This window comes from Camponotus floridanus, unplaced genomic scaffold, assembly GCF_003227725.1.
Source record: "Camponotus floridanus strain SB8 unplaced genomic scaffold, Cflo_v7.5 scaffold51, whole genome shotgun sequence".
In the NCBI taxonomy this organism is placed as follows: domain Eukaryota; kingdom Metazoa; phylum Arthropoda; class Insecta; order Hymenoptera; family Formicidae; genus Camponotus; species Camponotus floridanus.
Genome location: NW_020229670.1, coordinates 690,325 through 707,390, shown reverse-complemented (window position 1 = coordinate 707,390; position 17,066 = coordinate 690,325). Strand labels below are relative to the sequence as shown.

The 17,066-nt window shown below is 33.4% G+C and overlaps 1 protein-coding gene across 43 annotated transcripts in view; it reads left to right on the top strand.

Annotated features, from left to right (window-relative positions):
* The window catches only part of LOC105258647 (calcium-activated potassium channel slowpoke), a 114,173-nt gene that overhangs the window by 92,448 nt on the left and 4,659 nt on the right, over window positions 1–17,066 (top strand). For 17 of the 43 annotated variants that reach the window (XM_025412478.1, XM_025412479.1, XM_011270024.3 and 14 more), the window contains exons 15-21: window positions 324–359; window positions 5,223–5,273; window positions 10,465–10,527; window positions 12,967–12,999; window positions 13,192–13,324; window positions 15,088–15,147; window positions 16,568–16,964. In XM_025412478.1, coding sequence (XP_025268263.1) covers window positions 324–359; window positions 5,223–5,273; window positions 10,465–10,527; window positions 12,967–12,999; window positions 13,192–13,324; window positions 15,088–15,147; window positions 16,568–16,964 — 773 coding nt within the window. Of the gene's footprint in view, window positions 1–323; window positions 360–2,490; window positions 2,560–5,222; window positions 5,274–10,464; window positions 10,528–12,966; window positions 13,000–13,191; window positions 13,325–15,087; window positions 15,148–16,567; window positions 16,965–17,066 lie in introns of all 43 variants that reach the window. The other 26 variants (XM_025412482.1, XM_011270048.3, XM_011270034.3 and 23 more) reach the window with 9 other exon arrangements.

Sequence of the window (17,066 nt, the reverse complement as noted above, 5' to 3'; positions counted from 1 at the left end):
TCAATAGCATTGCGAGTCTCACACGCGGTTTATCTCTACCCGTTCTTTCTGTCGATCGATATCGATGGACTGTTGCATTGCCACCGGTGTGACTCGCAAAATTAATAAATCGTCTCGACATGTAAAATAACGTATAAATGCGAAACGGATCACGTAGGAAAAGCTCTCTTTATCTCTTCTTCCCCCCCTCCCTCACACTCCGGTTTCTGCCGGTTTACCCCCATTACCCCTTTTACTCCGTTTGAGAGCGCGATAACAGTAATAAATGCGACTATTAACGAAGTGACACGGTTGTGACCATCCTATTGTGATATATGATCTAGTGGGGCAGCAGCAGCGCTCCTGGGGCCGGGACTTAGGTAACGTCTCTCACATTCGTTCGTTATAAGTCTGGTACTTTACTATCATCTGTAACTATCTCTTATTTTTATCTCTTATCTATTTTATATATGATCTTGGCTCTTGATCCAACCCCTTCACTCGCCAAACATCAACTAATGGCTCGCTGCTCATAATCATTTGATTGTGCCTCTGTATTAAAATTCTGTTTTTCGCGCCTTGCGACATTATCTATTACTTCCTTCTGTTATATATATATAACTTATTCCCTTTCTTGATTTCTCTCTTTCTTTTTCTCTCTCTCTCTCTCTCTCTCTCTCTCTCTATCTCTCTCTATCTCTCTCTATCTCTCTATCTCTCTCTCTCTTTCTCTTTGTCTATCTCTCTCAGTGTCTTATCGGTACACATATGCCTCCCATATTAATCAATCTCTTGCAAACCAAGGTGATAATTATGAGGATGATTATCATGTGATAATAATCAATATATAACAATTGCATCTTTAATCATTATTGCAAGATACAATTCCCAAGATGGTGTGACGATCGAGTACTTCTTCGTTTTTCATGTCGTTTATTCCTCAAGAAAAATTTATCGAGATCTTGTCCCTCAGCAACTGATATTCTCGCTCATACCAGTGCATCCAAGATGATAAAATGGAAAATTTATCGCGTATCCGTCATTCGAGAAGCGTCGCACAACACGTTGAATGTGATCAACTTACTTCGCATCGAGGAAATGCGTTCGCGTTTCAATCCCGCGATAAATGACGTGAAAAATGAAGTATCGACTCAACATGTAATTCCCGATAGTCCAGTCAGTTGGCGCATGTCCACCTGACCGAGAACGAAAATTAGCCTGCACTAACTAGTGTATACTCTCCCCCCCCCTCCCCCCTCGCTCGCCTTGCATGCATGACTAGCTCTCGGATTTGGACCCGTTAACGCCATAATGGTAATGACAGCTTCTTTCTCAGTCACTGTCTGTCTTCATCCTCTCTCTATCTCGCTGTCTCCGTTTTCTCCGAAACAACCCCCTTCGATCGTGTGCCAGCTTTCTCTCTGTCTGTTCGCTCTTCCTTTCTCTATCTTTCTCTGTTTCTCAACGTGCTAGCTGTGTTATCGTGGAGATTCCTCGCCGATCGATCGGCCCGATCGGCCGCGATCGAGTCGCGTATCTTCGCATTCACGTTCGCCGGACGTCTCTCGTTCTCGAATCGCCGTGAAATTGGGCCGTCCGGTGGTGCGCAGACGACGGTGGAGCGTTTCCCATTCGTTCCCACGAACGACGAAACCTCGTCGTATCGTTCAGGCACATCGGGTAGAGTTCCCCGGGTCGTCTCACAGTTCCGTCCATGTCACATGCGACATACCGCATCGGGTCCGTACACTCGTACACAACCACATACACACAACTACATGTATCCACATAAGTCTCCCATGAGTATAGAGCGACTTACCGCTCAATCACGATCAGTCTTGTCTCCGCATTCGGGAACGGTAATACCCTAAACCCTGGGCAATCAACGTTGTTCCCGGTACCCGTATCTCACTCGAGTGACCTGCAATCGGTCAATCGGTTGCGACGTTAATCCATTCGTTTTAGGTTTTACAAGAATCAGGTGGTGTGACGGAGGAAAAACTTGTCGAAGGTAATTCGTTCCGATGAGTGAGCTTATTTTTTGTTTTTTTTTCAGATACCCTTTGGATGTATCTATTTATAGTTATACATACATATTGTGATTAATGCCGTCAAATTCGTACGTGGACGCGATATCATTAATTTTCTATCATGTCATTGTTTATTTTATTGTAACATCAGCTATGGAGTAATTGTGTACCTATTGAAAGAAAATTGAATGTAAATTTTACTTATGAAATTATACTTACTGAATTTTCTGAATAATATTGTCAAGTATTTTCTGGCGATTAGTGATATATCTGATATTTCGTTCCGTATTTGTTCTGTATAAAAGTACATGCGATTCATTCTATTCGCGTACGTTCACATACGAATTTCGCAAAATTTTCTGTTATTATCAAAAGAATGCTTCGTGAATACCAGCTGTTCACGTTTTCCCCCCATGTATATACGATGTGTGTTCATTTTACTCATGAACCCGTGTCCGGGTCGATGGCTGGATTTTTACAGATGTGGGGATGATGATGATGCAGACCGGCATGGTGAAGGGAAACACTGCCTACAGCAGTTACCTCGACGGTATGCCTGTTTCCGGCTTCCTGTTCCATCCTGTTCCCATACATGCATATGCACTTGTCGCAGCTTTTGCGAGAATTTTGTCAGTATAAACGAATGCATACGTAAATCGATTCTTTGAAATGATCGAATTTCTGAAAAATAATCTAAAAATGTTTAATTATTGTTAATACACATCTCCTATTTATTCCGTTCGTTATTCTGACAAAATACGTTCTGCCAGACTCGATATTCTTTCTACTCGCGTACTCAAAATACTATCAATAATTTGCATAAGCATCGCTTAATATTTTATCTGCGATGATGAAAAAATTGTCGCGTTCGGCAGAACCAGGTGGGCCTAACATGTAACATGTATGAGGTAAGATGGTGTAAGTGATACAAACATGTAAGAGCCAGACCGACGAGGACTACTCGTCTTACTTATCACATGCACTTACTCCACAATACCCGTATGCGATACTCTTTCACTTGAATCCGTTCAATTCGTACTGTTTATCGTTGAGCTTTTGCTAGAGCTGAAATGGCATTGAACGAGTTATCGCCCTCTAATAGCAGCATACAGTTACGTTATGTAGCACTAACATTGTTGGCCGCTTCTTCCTCTTCTTCGACACATGGGCCGAGGCCGAGTAACAAGCACGCCGGTTGGACGAAAAAATGGACGGCAAATTGATGAATTCATTGTTGTAATGTTTAGCTTCGTACATCACATAATATTATACAATGGTCGCTTCCGCGCAGAAACGCATTTTTGCACGTTATCCCGAATCGTATACTTTGTGTCCTCACTAACGTTAAATGGCCTGCCACCTAACACCAATCGACGGGTTTGCTCATATCGTATTTCAGGCTTGCTAATTATCGTTCTTAACTGTTGTTTCAGTGTGCTTACATGGACTTTTATTAATAATTTATACATCACACCAGTTTCAAATTATCACGCATGTTATATATCGTGCACGAAAGTCCCCTTCTTTCTTTCGCCACAACGTGTTTGCATCGAAATAATGATTGTGACAATTTGAAACTGGGATGCATCTCTATATAAGGTTACCTAATATATTTCATATACGCGTGACATTTTTTTTCATATTTATAACGTATATTGAACGCAATGAATATTATTATTTTGGGTCACCTTATATAATTAATACTAAAAGTATGCATTGTGTTTTTGCACATATTGAGCGTTTTTCGTGAAAGTTGTCGTTCTAAAAATTATTGTAAAATTATGAATATTTGGACTTTTACGAGCATATATTAATATCAGCATATAATTATCAGCAAATCTTTTATAATCTTTTAAATATATTAATAATCTTTTTAATACACGTAAATTGACTTTCCCGAGAAACGTTTCTTTTCATTGTGCTATTTGCGTAATAAATTATATAATTAATTGTTGTGAATCAAGCTATTGCAGTAAAACTTTTAAGTTCATTAATTTTTCCATTAATTTTTATCTAATTTAATACGCTAATTGCAATTGATTACAAAAGTAGATTATGGTTGCAGAGGTCCATCCCTTGTGAGAATCTTGTGCCATTGTTCGAATATACGTTTATGAATATTTTTGCAACTAGAAGGGTATTTAGAACCATTTCACATATAATTTATATCAAATTTTTGACAGCACATTGGATATTACTTAAGAAGTTCGGAGTATTGTTACATACATGTTGTTATACATTCCTTTTTCTTATTTTTAACCTGAAAATATTTTAATAGCCAGGAAAGAAACTATGGCAGTGCGTTATCAAGTACAATATTGATCGTGTACACGTGAATTCCGTTTTCGTAATATAGTTTCAATGTCGCTAAGTGCGCGCCGGGTGATTAATTGGATTCAGCACGCAACCAGAAAAAGCACCAAGACGTAAGCTTACCATGAGCTTATACAGCTTACAGGGACGATGATAATCGATGCCCAGGGTTTATCGAACACACGTTGGCTAAAAATATCTCATTTCCACCTCACATATCCGAGCATATTTGACACCACTCACCAACATCACAACAATAACGCCGACACTCTGCAAACCGATATTGACTTTTGAGAAAGCGATTTTTTCGATATGAGATATCCCCGAATACGAGGCTCAACCTGCACAGCGCAGATATATAATCTCTATATGTTACGACCCTCACAGTAGGCCGAAGTAAATTATGCAATAGTTGTAACACCAGTGTTAATAATAAATCTCTCCATCGAAGGTCACGTTGCAGTCAACCACAACGATATTTTACGGAAAAACGGGAATGTATTCGTAATCAAATCGGTGACGCGCCCGTGATATCCTCTCTCTCTTTTTTCTCTCGCTAGATTTTTTCAGAGTTTATTTCTAGCGATTTTTATATAAACTGAATATTGCATACGTATGATTTAGAAGCCAATTTATTAAATATAATTATTGAGAGAGATATTGGTTATATATATATGGAAAATTAATGTCGATTAAGAGAGGGCGAATCGTAGAGTAGAGAAAGTATAAAAATTTTTCATAACCCGATCCTGATAGAGATAAGTAGCACTGAGTACTAAACGTGACATATCGATCGGAACCACGGATTTAGATATCCCATATCCGTTGAAACCCCCGCATCTAGGTTGACATTGTTTTGGTGTGACAACTAACAGCTCTGGTTCTCCTCCCTTCGGGCAGTGGCCACATTCCGGAAAGGCGTGCGAGCTGTTCAGATGGTTGGAAGAGCAAGTACGTATCGTGTGTAGACTGTGTACCAAATGTCATTTTTCTATCTTAATCCCGATACGGAGATTTATACGAAATAAAATTCATCGAACACGGGGTGTGATTGCAAAAGAAAGGAAAAGATAGATTATAATATTTTAATAGTGTGGCATGACCTTTACTCGAAGAAATTTCCATTTTTTTATTAACAAAATTATTATAATTATAATTTTTATTAATAGTAAGAAAAGTATTTTATTTTCTTTATTTTCGTAAACGATATGCAATGTGTAAGCACTCGATTAATATAGAAACGAAAAATTGCTAATAAATCTATGATACGAATTAATTACTTCGAACTAATGATGAAAATAATGATGACGTATTATCATATTAACTGTACCGAATGTTAATATATCATTGGATTATTATTTTTATATCAAGTTCGACTCAAAGGTCATGTTTATAGTAGTTTCGTATAATAATATTTTTTTAATTTGACGAATATAAAATTTAAAAAGCAAAATTTTCTAATTTGAAACGTGAAACGAAGTTATACTATATCTTAAAATAATTTCATGAAATCTTGACGATTATATAAAAAAGTCCAATATATATATATTCATAACTTAAATTAAATAATTAAATAAGTTAATAATTGTACTGATATTTTATCAACTTAATCATAAATTTTTATTATTCATCTTTTTCGAATAATTAATAAATTTGTTTCTCATCAAAACCTATTTTGCCGATAAATTCTTTGCACAGTTGTAAATGATATATTATCGGACAAAAAATTATTATTTACATGTTCACATCGAGACTAGCACAACGTGCGAAACACATTATAGAGATTTTTATGATTTTAATACAAGATATATACATTTATTCAATTCTTACTTGTATTAAGTTTTAATCACAAAATTAGTGTCGTTGTGCTAATCTGTTAAAATTCGTTCAAATTAATAAGTGGCTCCAGCGTAGAACATCGTTAGTGTTTGAGTCCCTATTGGTGTGATGTTCTTAATTATTTTGCAACCGAGATTACACTACTATCAGTGTCGTTTTGAATGTAGTTTTCCTGAAAGTTTGTCAATGTTACTCAATGGTAATTGTTGTGAGTGAATTATGAAATTAATTCAATTGAGAACCGGCGTGATGTGACTGCCTTGAGTTGTAAAATTATCTTCAATTAATCTTGCATCGGTGTTCGATATCTAATGACTCGACGTATCATTTTAGAGATACTTTAGTACTAGCCCTTTATTACATGGATTTTTATTCGTTCTGTAATAGAAATACTCGCGTTGATACCGAAAAATTCATAAACGTCGTTGTATATGTTTCTGTATTTCTCGGATATTCTCGATATTATAGAACAAATGACGTAACAATTATGAATGTTAATCATGCTGGGTATGGAGTGCCTATGTGTTACGAAAATCTACGCAGAACACCCTTCGAACGCGTGAACGTCATTCCTTTTTCGCGTTATTAGTCAATCCAGACTAACGTCATACTATTGGATTGACGGCAATAACGCACTGTCACGTGCATATCGACGGGTGTTCTACGCCATAAAAAAATTGTTGGCCATCGGAGCAGCTTCGCGGACGATTCGATTCGCCACCAACGCGAAGATCAATGAAACGTTGGTGACAGCCCGTTACTCCGATTGCCATGCTATTGTTTCTTTTTTTTTCCGGTCCCCTTTTGGAAGCAAATCGGTTTTTGCTGGCACCACACAGTCTTCACGATGTTAGAGTAGACGAGTACACGTGAGCGATGCGCGCGTAAAAGAACACAGATGTCAACTAATTTACGCAAATTCGCAAGCTACTTGCATCGCTCATTCGAGTCACGCATACACTTCCATCTCGCGTACTCATGAATACACGACGGAACACGCACATAAGCGGTCGCATTAAACGTCTCTAAGTACACACGTACACGCATATATGTTACGCGAATTCGCATACGGGAAACAAGCACGCGGGCTCATCACAGAACACGAGATCCGCAAGCAAAACTCTTTAACTAACTCTCTATATGTGTCTATCTGTCCGAACTATCTTCTCCTCGTCTTCTCCACTACCGCATAGGTGAAGATCTCTTGTACACAAGTAAGTCTAGCCAAAGCCCGGGTGTATATTTTAATATATTTATGCATTTCCTCTTCTGTATATACGTATATATATATATATATTATTTACGTACATCGGCCGCGGTCGCGTTTAATGAAAAATTGCAATTTAGATCAAGGCGCACGCACGCGTTGCAACGCGTTTGTAGAAGCGTAGGCTAACAAACGCGGATTCTCATCAGTTTACAGAGCAACGCTATATTACAGGTTCATTGCTACTGCCGATGAAGCGTACCACCTTTTGCACGTTTACTCGAACATCCCGCTTGATCTATCCTTCATTTTCCAACTCGTTTGATCTTACTAGCAAATGGATCGAATAGATTTGATAGTATGAAATGAAACCCGTATCCCTAAATGTAAAGCATCACACAGAAAATTACATGGGGAAAACTTTAAAAATACGATGTAATAAAAAAATTAGCTGAAAATAATTTCGCTATTAAAAAGGTATTAAGGAGATGTTTTGTATGTACAATCTCAGCAAAAAGTAGCTGAAGATCAATATTGACGAGTATATCCACTTTTGGTGTATTTTGAGTAAGAATTTGTGGAATATTACAATTTGATCTTAACTACAGCGCAAAAATTTTGTATTTTTTAATATTTATTGCGTTTTTACCGAAATATTCCGAATTTTATCGAAATTATTAACTTTTGACAGAGAATTTCGCCCTAATTATATTTAATATCTTTTTAACCAGTTAGTACTTGTATAATATCATTTGACCAAATATTTCCTCTGTATCTTTTGCAAATTTTAAACAAATTCTGAATATTATTTCCATGTGTTTTTGTCATTTGAATCGACGTGGTTATACGTTTCCTATAAGAACACATGTTAATTCGGTGCAAATTAAAATCCTTGTAACTTGTGAACGCTTTAGTGAATCGATTTAAAAATTGTACTGAAGATTCTTAACATATGTAAGGACATTCTGTACAATTTTTATTAAATTCTCAATATTTTGAAAATAGGTACAAAACATCCTTAAAAAGGTATTAATATCAAATGAAGAAAAAATTCTACACAAAAAAAAAGGACATTCTGTTAAAATATATAGTTTTAATATGGAAATCTTGAAATGAGATTATATTGCGTCAATTAAAGTAAAATATAATTGCTTAAATAATTGCTTACTTGAATGAAACCATTTTATATAGTTCAATCAAGAAAAATATATTCTTATGATTTAAGATTTAATTTTCTTGAATGGAAAAGAAACAATGTTAGATAGAAAATAACATTTTTAAATCAAAGATTATAATTTTCTTAAAGTAAAATTAAATAATTATATATTCTTGAGATGACAATTACAATATTAAAATAAGATTATAATATTGTTGAAATTTAAAATTATTAAATTCTTCTAAGAAGATTATAAATTGTTGCGTATATACGAAACAATGAACGTGTTAGTATATTATTTAAGTATATTAGTTTTGACACTTATTTTTTTTCTGTGTAGTATCAGTTTAATCTGTTACAGTAAAATTTCACAATAATTCTTGTAACGGTCTTAAAATTTCACAATTTAATTTTTTATGCTCTCTGCATTCAAAAGTTTGAAAATTTCTATTATTATGCAATGTATATCATTTTATAACTAGATTTTATAACTAGATTTGTCGATTGAACTCTCTTCTTGTTGATATCCCAAATTAACATTATCTATTCAAGAAAGCTAAGAATTCTTGGTGTGATTCAGCGTTTTATCGTGAACATGAAATATTTTGCGCATTTCCTGTTCGAGAATGTTTTCTTGAAAAAAGTGTGTCAAAGGGGATTTAACTTTGACTTTTCGAGCGGGTGCCTCGCGACGTCCATAGCTTCTAGTTAGCTTAGTATTATTTTACTCAACGGGCCTCGAGTAAGTGCGCGCAAAATGGAGTTTCACACGTGCAATATATATATATTTCCACTCGCACACCGTCTCGATAATGTCAGTTGCAAATAGACACAGCAATCGACGCGTCTCGTCTCGTTACGAGCTAACGTCAGAATCCACATTTTCCCGCCACCTCCCCCAAAAGAACAAATTTTCCTTGCGCTTAGTAGAAAAGTTCTATAATCTTTCATGCACTCTTTCAATTCCTTTCGAGCTTTTGCAAAATCTTTGTCGTCTTGCACGTGAACTCTCTTTCCTGGAGGATGCAAAGCGTGCACTGACAATGCCGAGTAAATATTCTCTATAAGGTCATATTGCATGTTTAGGACACTATACGATACTATAACGTTAAGTGGAGACGACAGATTGTTCTTCGTTTTGTATATTGATAAGTATATTAAAATTTGTTTGCCAACAGCAAAGCAACTGATATCGTCGTCGTGTCTTCTTCACTTGCGTAAATCTTCAGCATGAATTAGAAATTATTTAAGCATACTGCACGTTTATAATCGTAGATCGATTTTAATATCATGTCGTATAACGTTTTCACAATATGGACGAAGATAGTTTGAAAATATTAAAACTCTTATAAAATCTCTTTTCTGACCTCATCTGTCAACTCGTCCACGTTGTCACGAACTGTATATCTTAATTGTTAGAATTTAAAAAGTACGCACATTTGTCTCTCTACAATTTTAATGTTTATAGACAATATTTTATTAGCGATATTGAAAGACCGTTTCAGCTTAATATCGTAAATATGCACACATTTAATTATTATATATTTAATATATATATATATATATATATATATATATATATATTAAATATATATATTGATTTAATGTATATTAAATTATACTGTGTATAAACTGTCAATTTAATCAGTGGCTTAAATTATAATAAATAATTATTATATTACAGAGATATAAATATATTATAATATTTCTACATTTTGTTATTATTTTAGATTTTAGCGCAAGGTAAGAAAGGTTATTTTTCCATAATTTTTTAGTAAGTACCATGAAAAATTGTAATGATTTCCAAATTGTCGTGATGCTGAAACGGAACTTTGCTTCTAGAAGTTAAATCGCAGATTTAGTACCGTCCAACGATAGAGTAGCAATTAGGCTTTAGGTAATTAGTTAGGGTAGCTAACATGTGTAGTGGTTTGTTACAGACGACCACCATCCTCCCCCCACATTCACTCCGCCAGAACTGCCCAAGATGGTTCACGTAAGAGGTACAGTTACACCTCAATCAAAAACCATGCTACAGTCTCGCAAGCTGCCCTTTCTAATTTTGCAATCGGCAATACGACACGAATACATTAACGAATACATTAAAAGTTGCTTGATATATAGTAATCGAAAAACATTAAAGGCGAACGTAAAAGAGAATTATCACTCTCATCGGAAGTTTGATATGCTTTGTTAAACACGCTTGAGCGATTAGTTATTAACACGTTTTGTTCGATTAAGAAATAATAATTACAATTTTTTTTATTTTACTGCTGGAAACATTGGAGAAAGTAGGAAGAAGTTAATAAATAAAAAAAGTTATAATTTTTTTGTTCTTACCATACGTAATGCACAAGCATATAGTTGTACATATATGCTTGCGTATTATTCTCGTGTGTACTACTTTCTCTATTATTGTGACAAGTGCATGCAGCTGACTAATAGATCCGATAATACCGTTCATACTTTACATTATTTTATTTCTGTATGAATATAGTATACATTTAAATTTACACTAATTTCTATTGTGATATATTCTAATGACTACTGATTTGGAAATCGTATTTATTACGTAAACGTGTTCTATTTGAGACAAAATAACATTTTCTGTTTTATATTAAATTTATTAAAAATTTATTAGATTTTGCACAAAATATATTTTTAGTATAGTTGCAATAGTATTTGATAGTTTTATAGAATTAATTTTTAATATAATTTATTCGTATTTTATTTTATGATAATTAATCTATAAAGTATTTAATATATATTTTGCAACATAGATTTTATAGAACAAAAAATGTAATTATTTACAGAGGTTGGCTTGTTAAATAATTTCAACAATTTTTTTAATGTGTATAAAATTATATATTATATGGCGGATCGCGCACGCGGATGTATCATTTTTAAAAGCTGATGCAATTTGCACGAGAGAACTCACAATTTATAAGAATATGTTTTATTGATAACCTCTTTCATAAAGTGATAAATATTTTCAAAAATTTGCAATGAGAATATTAAATATAAAATAATAATTATATCGAAATTATTGAAAATAAATTAAAATTGCATATAATTACATTTAGTAATTAAAATGCTCAGAACATTTATTGGTGCTCGTCTGCGTAAGTAGAAAATCTCGTTTAATTGCACAAACGTTTCTCACACTTTTATGTGAATTTATGAAATGTAAATCTGTGTGCACATATGATAAAATATAGATTGTCTATAATCTCTTTTTATCATGATAAATTGTTCTTGAATGTTTAATATATTAATAAAGCAAATGCAATTAGATTAGATACAATTTTCAAATCAAAGTATTGATGAAACTTGTCTGAGAAACGTTATTTTAGTATTTTTTGCTAAAATAATTTTGTCTGGTAAGTTTTGTGTATATGGTAAATAGAATTTTTTTTAATTTTATATACTTAGAGATGCTTGTTCTATGATTGAATCGTTGATTTGTGAAACGCGTTTTTCATGATATCTCGTTGTTTATAATTTTTAAAGATAAACTCATAGTTGTATAGTAGATTAATAATTCTTCTAATGTAAAAGCTTTAATTTTTTTATAACATTTAGCGCATATATATATATATATATATATATATATATATATATGTATAATGCATTTTATAATTTTATCTTATTAATTACAGAAAATAATTATTCAATAAAGTATCGTGATACACACACATTATATTATACTGTAAATTTTTCTAGTGCTAAATAGTTTACGATTACTTTTAAAGCAAATATTGTTTAATTGCATAGTTTTCACGACTTAATATAATATTTTTTCTTATATTTGATACATTATACTTTCAAAAAAATTATGTACTATATTTGGGGCGACATACTTAACATCATTTTATGATGATACAATAAGAGAATTTAAAAAAATAATTTACAAAAAAATTATGTACTATATTTGGGGCGACATACTTAACATTATTTTATGATGATACAATAAGAGAATTTAAAAAAATAATTTTTGCATAGAAAGTAATTCGTATATTATTACACGATAAAATTTTAATAAAAATAGAATTAGTTAACTTTTAGAAATAAAAAAGAGGGTTTTGTCTCTAACTTATAAATTTATGATATTTATTTTATTAGTAAAAAAAAAGAAGTATATATAATATAAAATAAAGATCATAAAAATTCATATAAATTCTTTGTATTGAAAAGATTTCTATTTTGATCGACGCCATTAACGATTAATCTTTTGACATATGCAAAACACAAGTGTAGGGTGAAGTATGCGCGTCTGTAAGCATGGGGCTGTAGGCTCATCATCACGAAAATATGCGCTGTAATGGGGGGAGTTAGATCACGATCAGTGTGACACTCTATCGTCTAATCATTGTTGCTTTGCCCACTATTAATAGCAAATAGGATGCTCAGATTTAGAATTAACACTGTCTTATCCATTTTAGGTGAGATCAGCCGCGAACGAGACGACCCAAATGGTAAGTTTCAATTGCAAGCATATATAATTTTAACCTAATTAATTAAGAATTATTATTAATTACTTGTTTAACAAGAAATTAATTAATTAATTTGTGTGATTATAAAAATTTTGATAGTTTATTTCTCTTTATCTCGCTTCTCTATTATCGACATTATCACAGCGATAACAAATTAATCCCGATGTATTGCAGCCATGAGAAATCATCGGAATTCCGTTGGGATGACTATGATGAATTCGACAAAGCAGGTCAACAAGGTGAAACCGAATGTGAATCGAGCGACGAATGACAGTCTGTCCAGTCCGAATCAGCCGTATAATCAGAGGTACCTAATTATTCTGCGCGTTGTAACTTTATCGTCACTCAACGTATACGCATCCAAACATTATTCACTTACATCATCATCATATATATATTATATATATATATATAAAACACATCTCTAATTATAATCATTGATTGCCAGACATGTCTGTTTCGCACCCAATCAAATCAACATATGTGAATTTCACTACTGAGAATTATCGAATTAAAAAAAAAACGCTGCGTGAAAAGCAATGTTCTCATCGAAACGCCGTTTCTTTATTCTCTTTTTTTTTTCGTCTTTACGTCACTTTACAGCAAGACTTATGGTGCACTCGACATCTAATACTGACACATTGTAAACAACGAATCGCTTTCTTCTGAATCGCTTGAACGTAAATATTTTCTTAAAGTGCGCTCTAATTCTATTTCTATTCTGTCGTACAACGTATTGTTTTACACTTTAATTATAAGCTTACATATGTATTATCTATAGTTGCACGATTAGAATTACATAGATTTCTTCACGCGTATTGTATAGGGGTTATTCAAATTGTAATGAAGTTATAAAAATTCTGGTTGAACAAACGGAAACAGAATGTTGCCAAGCTATTCTGTGTGTGAGAATTTTTTTAAACATTATATGTTGCAATATTCTCTCTAATTGACGAATTGATGGCAACATATTTTGAATAACCTAATGATATATAACATTACAAAGTAAATGTAGTTTTAAATATGTGCCTTTTATATTTATTTTTTTTCTGTAAATGCGTGTATCGTTCACTTAAATGTTATTAATCCGTTAATAAGACCTATTTTAATCGAGTGCACTAGGATGATCTGCACATTAATGTATCAACAACCTATGCATTCGTTTTTCTCCGATTAGCATGTTTCTAAAAATTGTTAAACAAACGAGCCATGTAACCCTCAAAAATTTAACGTGTGCCAATTCTCGGTAGAGATCTTTGATGCGATCCAGAATCATTCATCCATATGTGATAGAACATAATTTTTCATCTTTATGAATCGGCGAAATTACGAGAGAAATATATAATTGATATATAATATATGTAATTATCGAATAGTTAAATTCTATAATAGTCGGCCTAATTTTTCACGTTTGGAAAAATATTATTGTTTCTTGTATACGTGAGACATGCAGCCTAATCGGAGCAATTCTTTTTAATCAACTTCTAAAATTGTGTAATTGCATAATAAAATATTAGAAACAATCTTGTTGGAAACGAGAAAGATCAATGTGCTTTCTATCGTTTCAGTCAATTGTTGACAAAAGGTGCGGCAGACTTGAACGATAAACGATTCGCATAAATCACGAGAGAAATCGTTCGCGCGAGAAAGATAGCTACTCGTACTACTATGCTATCGGTGCAAGTTATAGGCTACAGGTGGTCGTTGACATTTTCCGATGAACCTGTTACACGTCCGTTAGATTAGTTTTCACCGTTTCTGCTGTTATTCGGAAAGATTTGAACGATTAATGCCTTCTGTCAACAAACGTGTAGTTCCTGCTCTTTTCCAATCTTATTATTCAGATCTTATTATGCGGATCTTATTATTCGTAATAAGGTTGACACGTGTTTTATAAGTTACAATATTTTATTTCACGATTAACAGAAAGATCGAAGAATATTGTATTGATACAATTGCCTAGAGAATCATTCATCATTGTCATCATTATGTCTTTCTCATCGTGGACCAAAAAATCAGAAAAAAGTCATCTGATAACAGATCCAACGTTACGCAACCTTCTGATTCCAGATCGCAAGAGGAGTCCGCATACGCTGGCTACCATCTCGCCTACGAAGTCAAAAAGCTCATGTACGCTTCTGTTGTTAACGCTATTTTGTATTTTGACGTGATTATGCGATTGCTTTAACCTACTACTAGTTAATAATGAACACTACTATTTAATAATGCTTCTTTCTCGTGCATGTTGTATTCTTAAGTGAAAATCTAGGACAAAATATTTATTAAGTCTGAAAACGAGTAGCTCTCTCTTATGATAAAAGATCTACTAAGAATACTATGCATTTCTATTTAAGTTTCAGTTATTACGATATAGTCAAAAATTTGATAAACTAATAGGAGTAGATCGTAGAACAATAAAACTTGTAGATATACATTTTATGTATTTTGTAATGCGGTTAATTTTCTGTGTAAAAATTTTCAATATTTTTTTATCATCTCTATTATTTAAAAAAAATATTTATTTTATTGTACTATCAAAAAAAATCAATTGCACAATTTTGCGTTTTTTTTCTGGAGGTCATCGAAACTTAATTTTAATAGACATAAAATATTAATCCGTAAATTTGATGTGACTCGTAAATCGATATTTTTGCTTTAAAAATTTTATAATAACATAAGGTAAATTATTAGCAACAGCCGGCCTACCACAAGCGGACAGTATATTATGCTTGCTGTTAAATTATCCATCGCGAACATTACGTATTTGAAGTTGCGCACCGTGTTGCAGTTACATGTCGTAGCGTAAAAAGTATAAAAGTCCACGAGTTTTACGAGGATACTCAATCTCGGAAAACATGTGCGACTGGCATTAAAAACGCTCGTAAAATACGTGAGTGTCATATATGGGAATACGTGCAAAACTTTCGCATAACACGTTCAAGAAATAAATGTTATATCGATCAATGTTTCTTATACTCTATAGTATACTCTATAATAAGATTGATCGAATTAATTTCCAATGAACTATGCAATTTTCGTGGCAAGGTAAATTTAAATAGACTTCGATTTCGTAAGTCGCTTTAGCCACTTCATGATGTTCGCTATTAAAGTGCAAAATTCTAAATTTTATACAGGCAATTCTGCTTATTACTTATACACTGTATTTATATGCACGCAAGTAAGACAATGTAATATCTTTGGATATTCTTTTATATTTTTTTAATATTTGTTTTAATCTATAATAATCTATTATCTTACTCATTTCATTTTAAGATATAGAAAGTAACAACACCAGTAGTTAGATGACATAAAATTCTGATGATGTATATGAAATGCATGCGGAAGTGTGGATTTACGAGTTTTTTTTATTTAACAAGAGATCTCGTAGGAATTTTAAATGCAATTTTTTTAAGATTTCCTCTCTCTCTTTGTATCGATATCTTCTATTATAGATTAGTATAAAACTATTGTTCCTTCATAATGCAATTGACAATGATAGTTTCACATCTGTAGTTTCATTCATATAATCGTAAAATGTGATTTTTTTCAGGCCAACGAGCAGAGCCTCGGCTGGCACGAACGTCAACAACAATGGTGGTCTTCAGGTCGGGATCGCTGATGATCAAGCGAAAGATTTCGATTTCGAGAAGACCGAGATGAAATACGACTCGACGGGGATGTTCCACTGGAGTCCCTCTCGCAACCTCGAAGACTGCATACTGGATCGTAATCAAGCGGCGATGACAGTTCTCAACGGACACGTCGTCGTCTGCCTGTTCGCCGATCCCGACTCGCCTCTCATCGGACTGAGAAACCTTGTCATGCCATTACGAGCTTCCAATTTTCATTACCACGAGCTTAAACATGTAGTGATAGTCGGATCGGTGGACTACATACGCCGCGAGTGGAAAATGTTACAGAATCTACCGAAGATATCGGTTCTAAATGTGAGAATCTGTTCTTGTTTACAAAACAGTTATTCCAGGCAGTAATGCAAATTTTTTTTATTATCGTGTAGTGTAAAACGTCTCTGACTTGCCTGGTTCTTT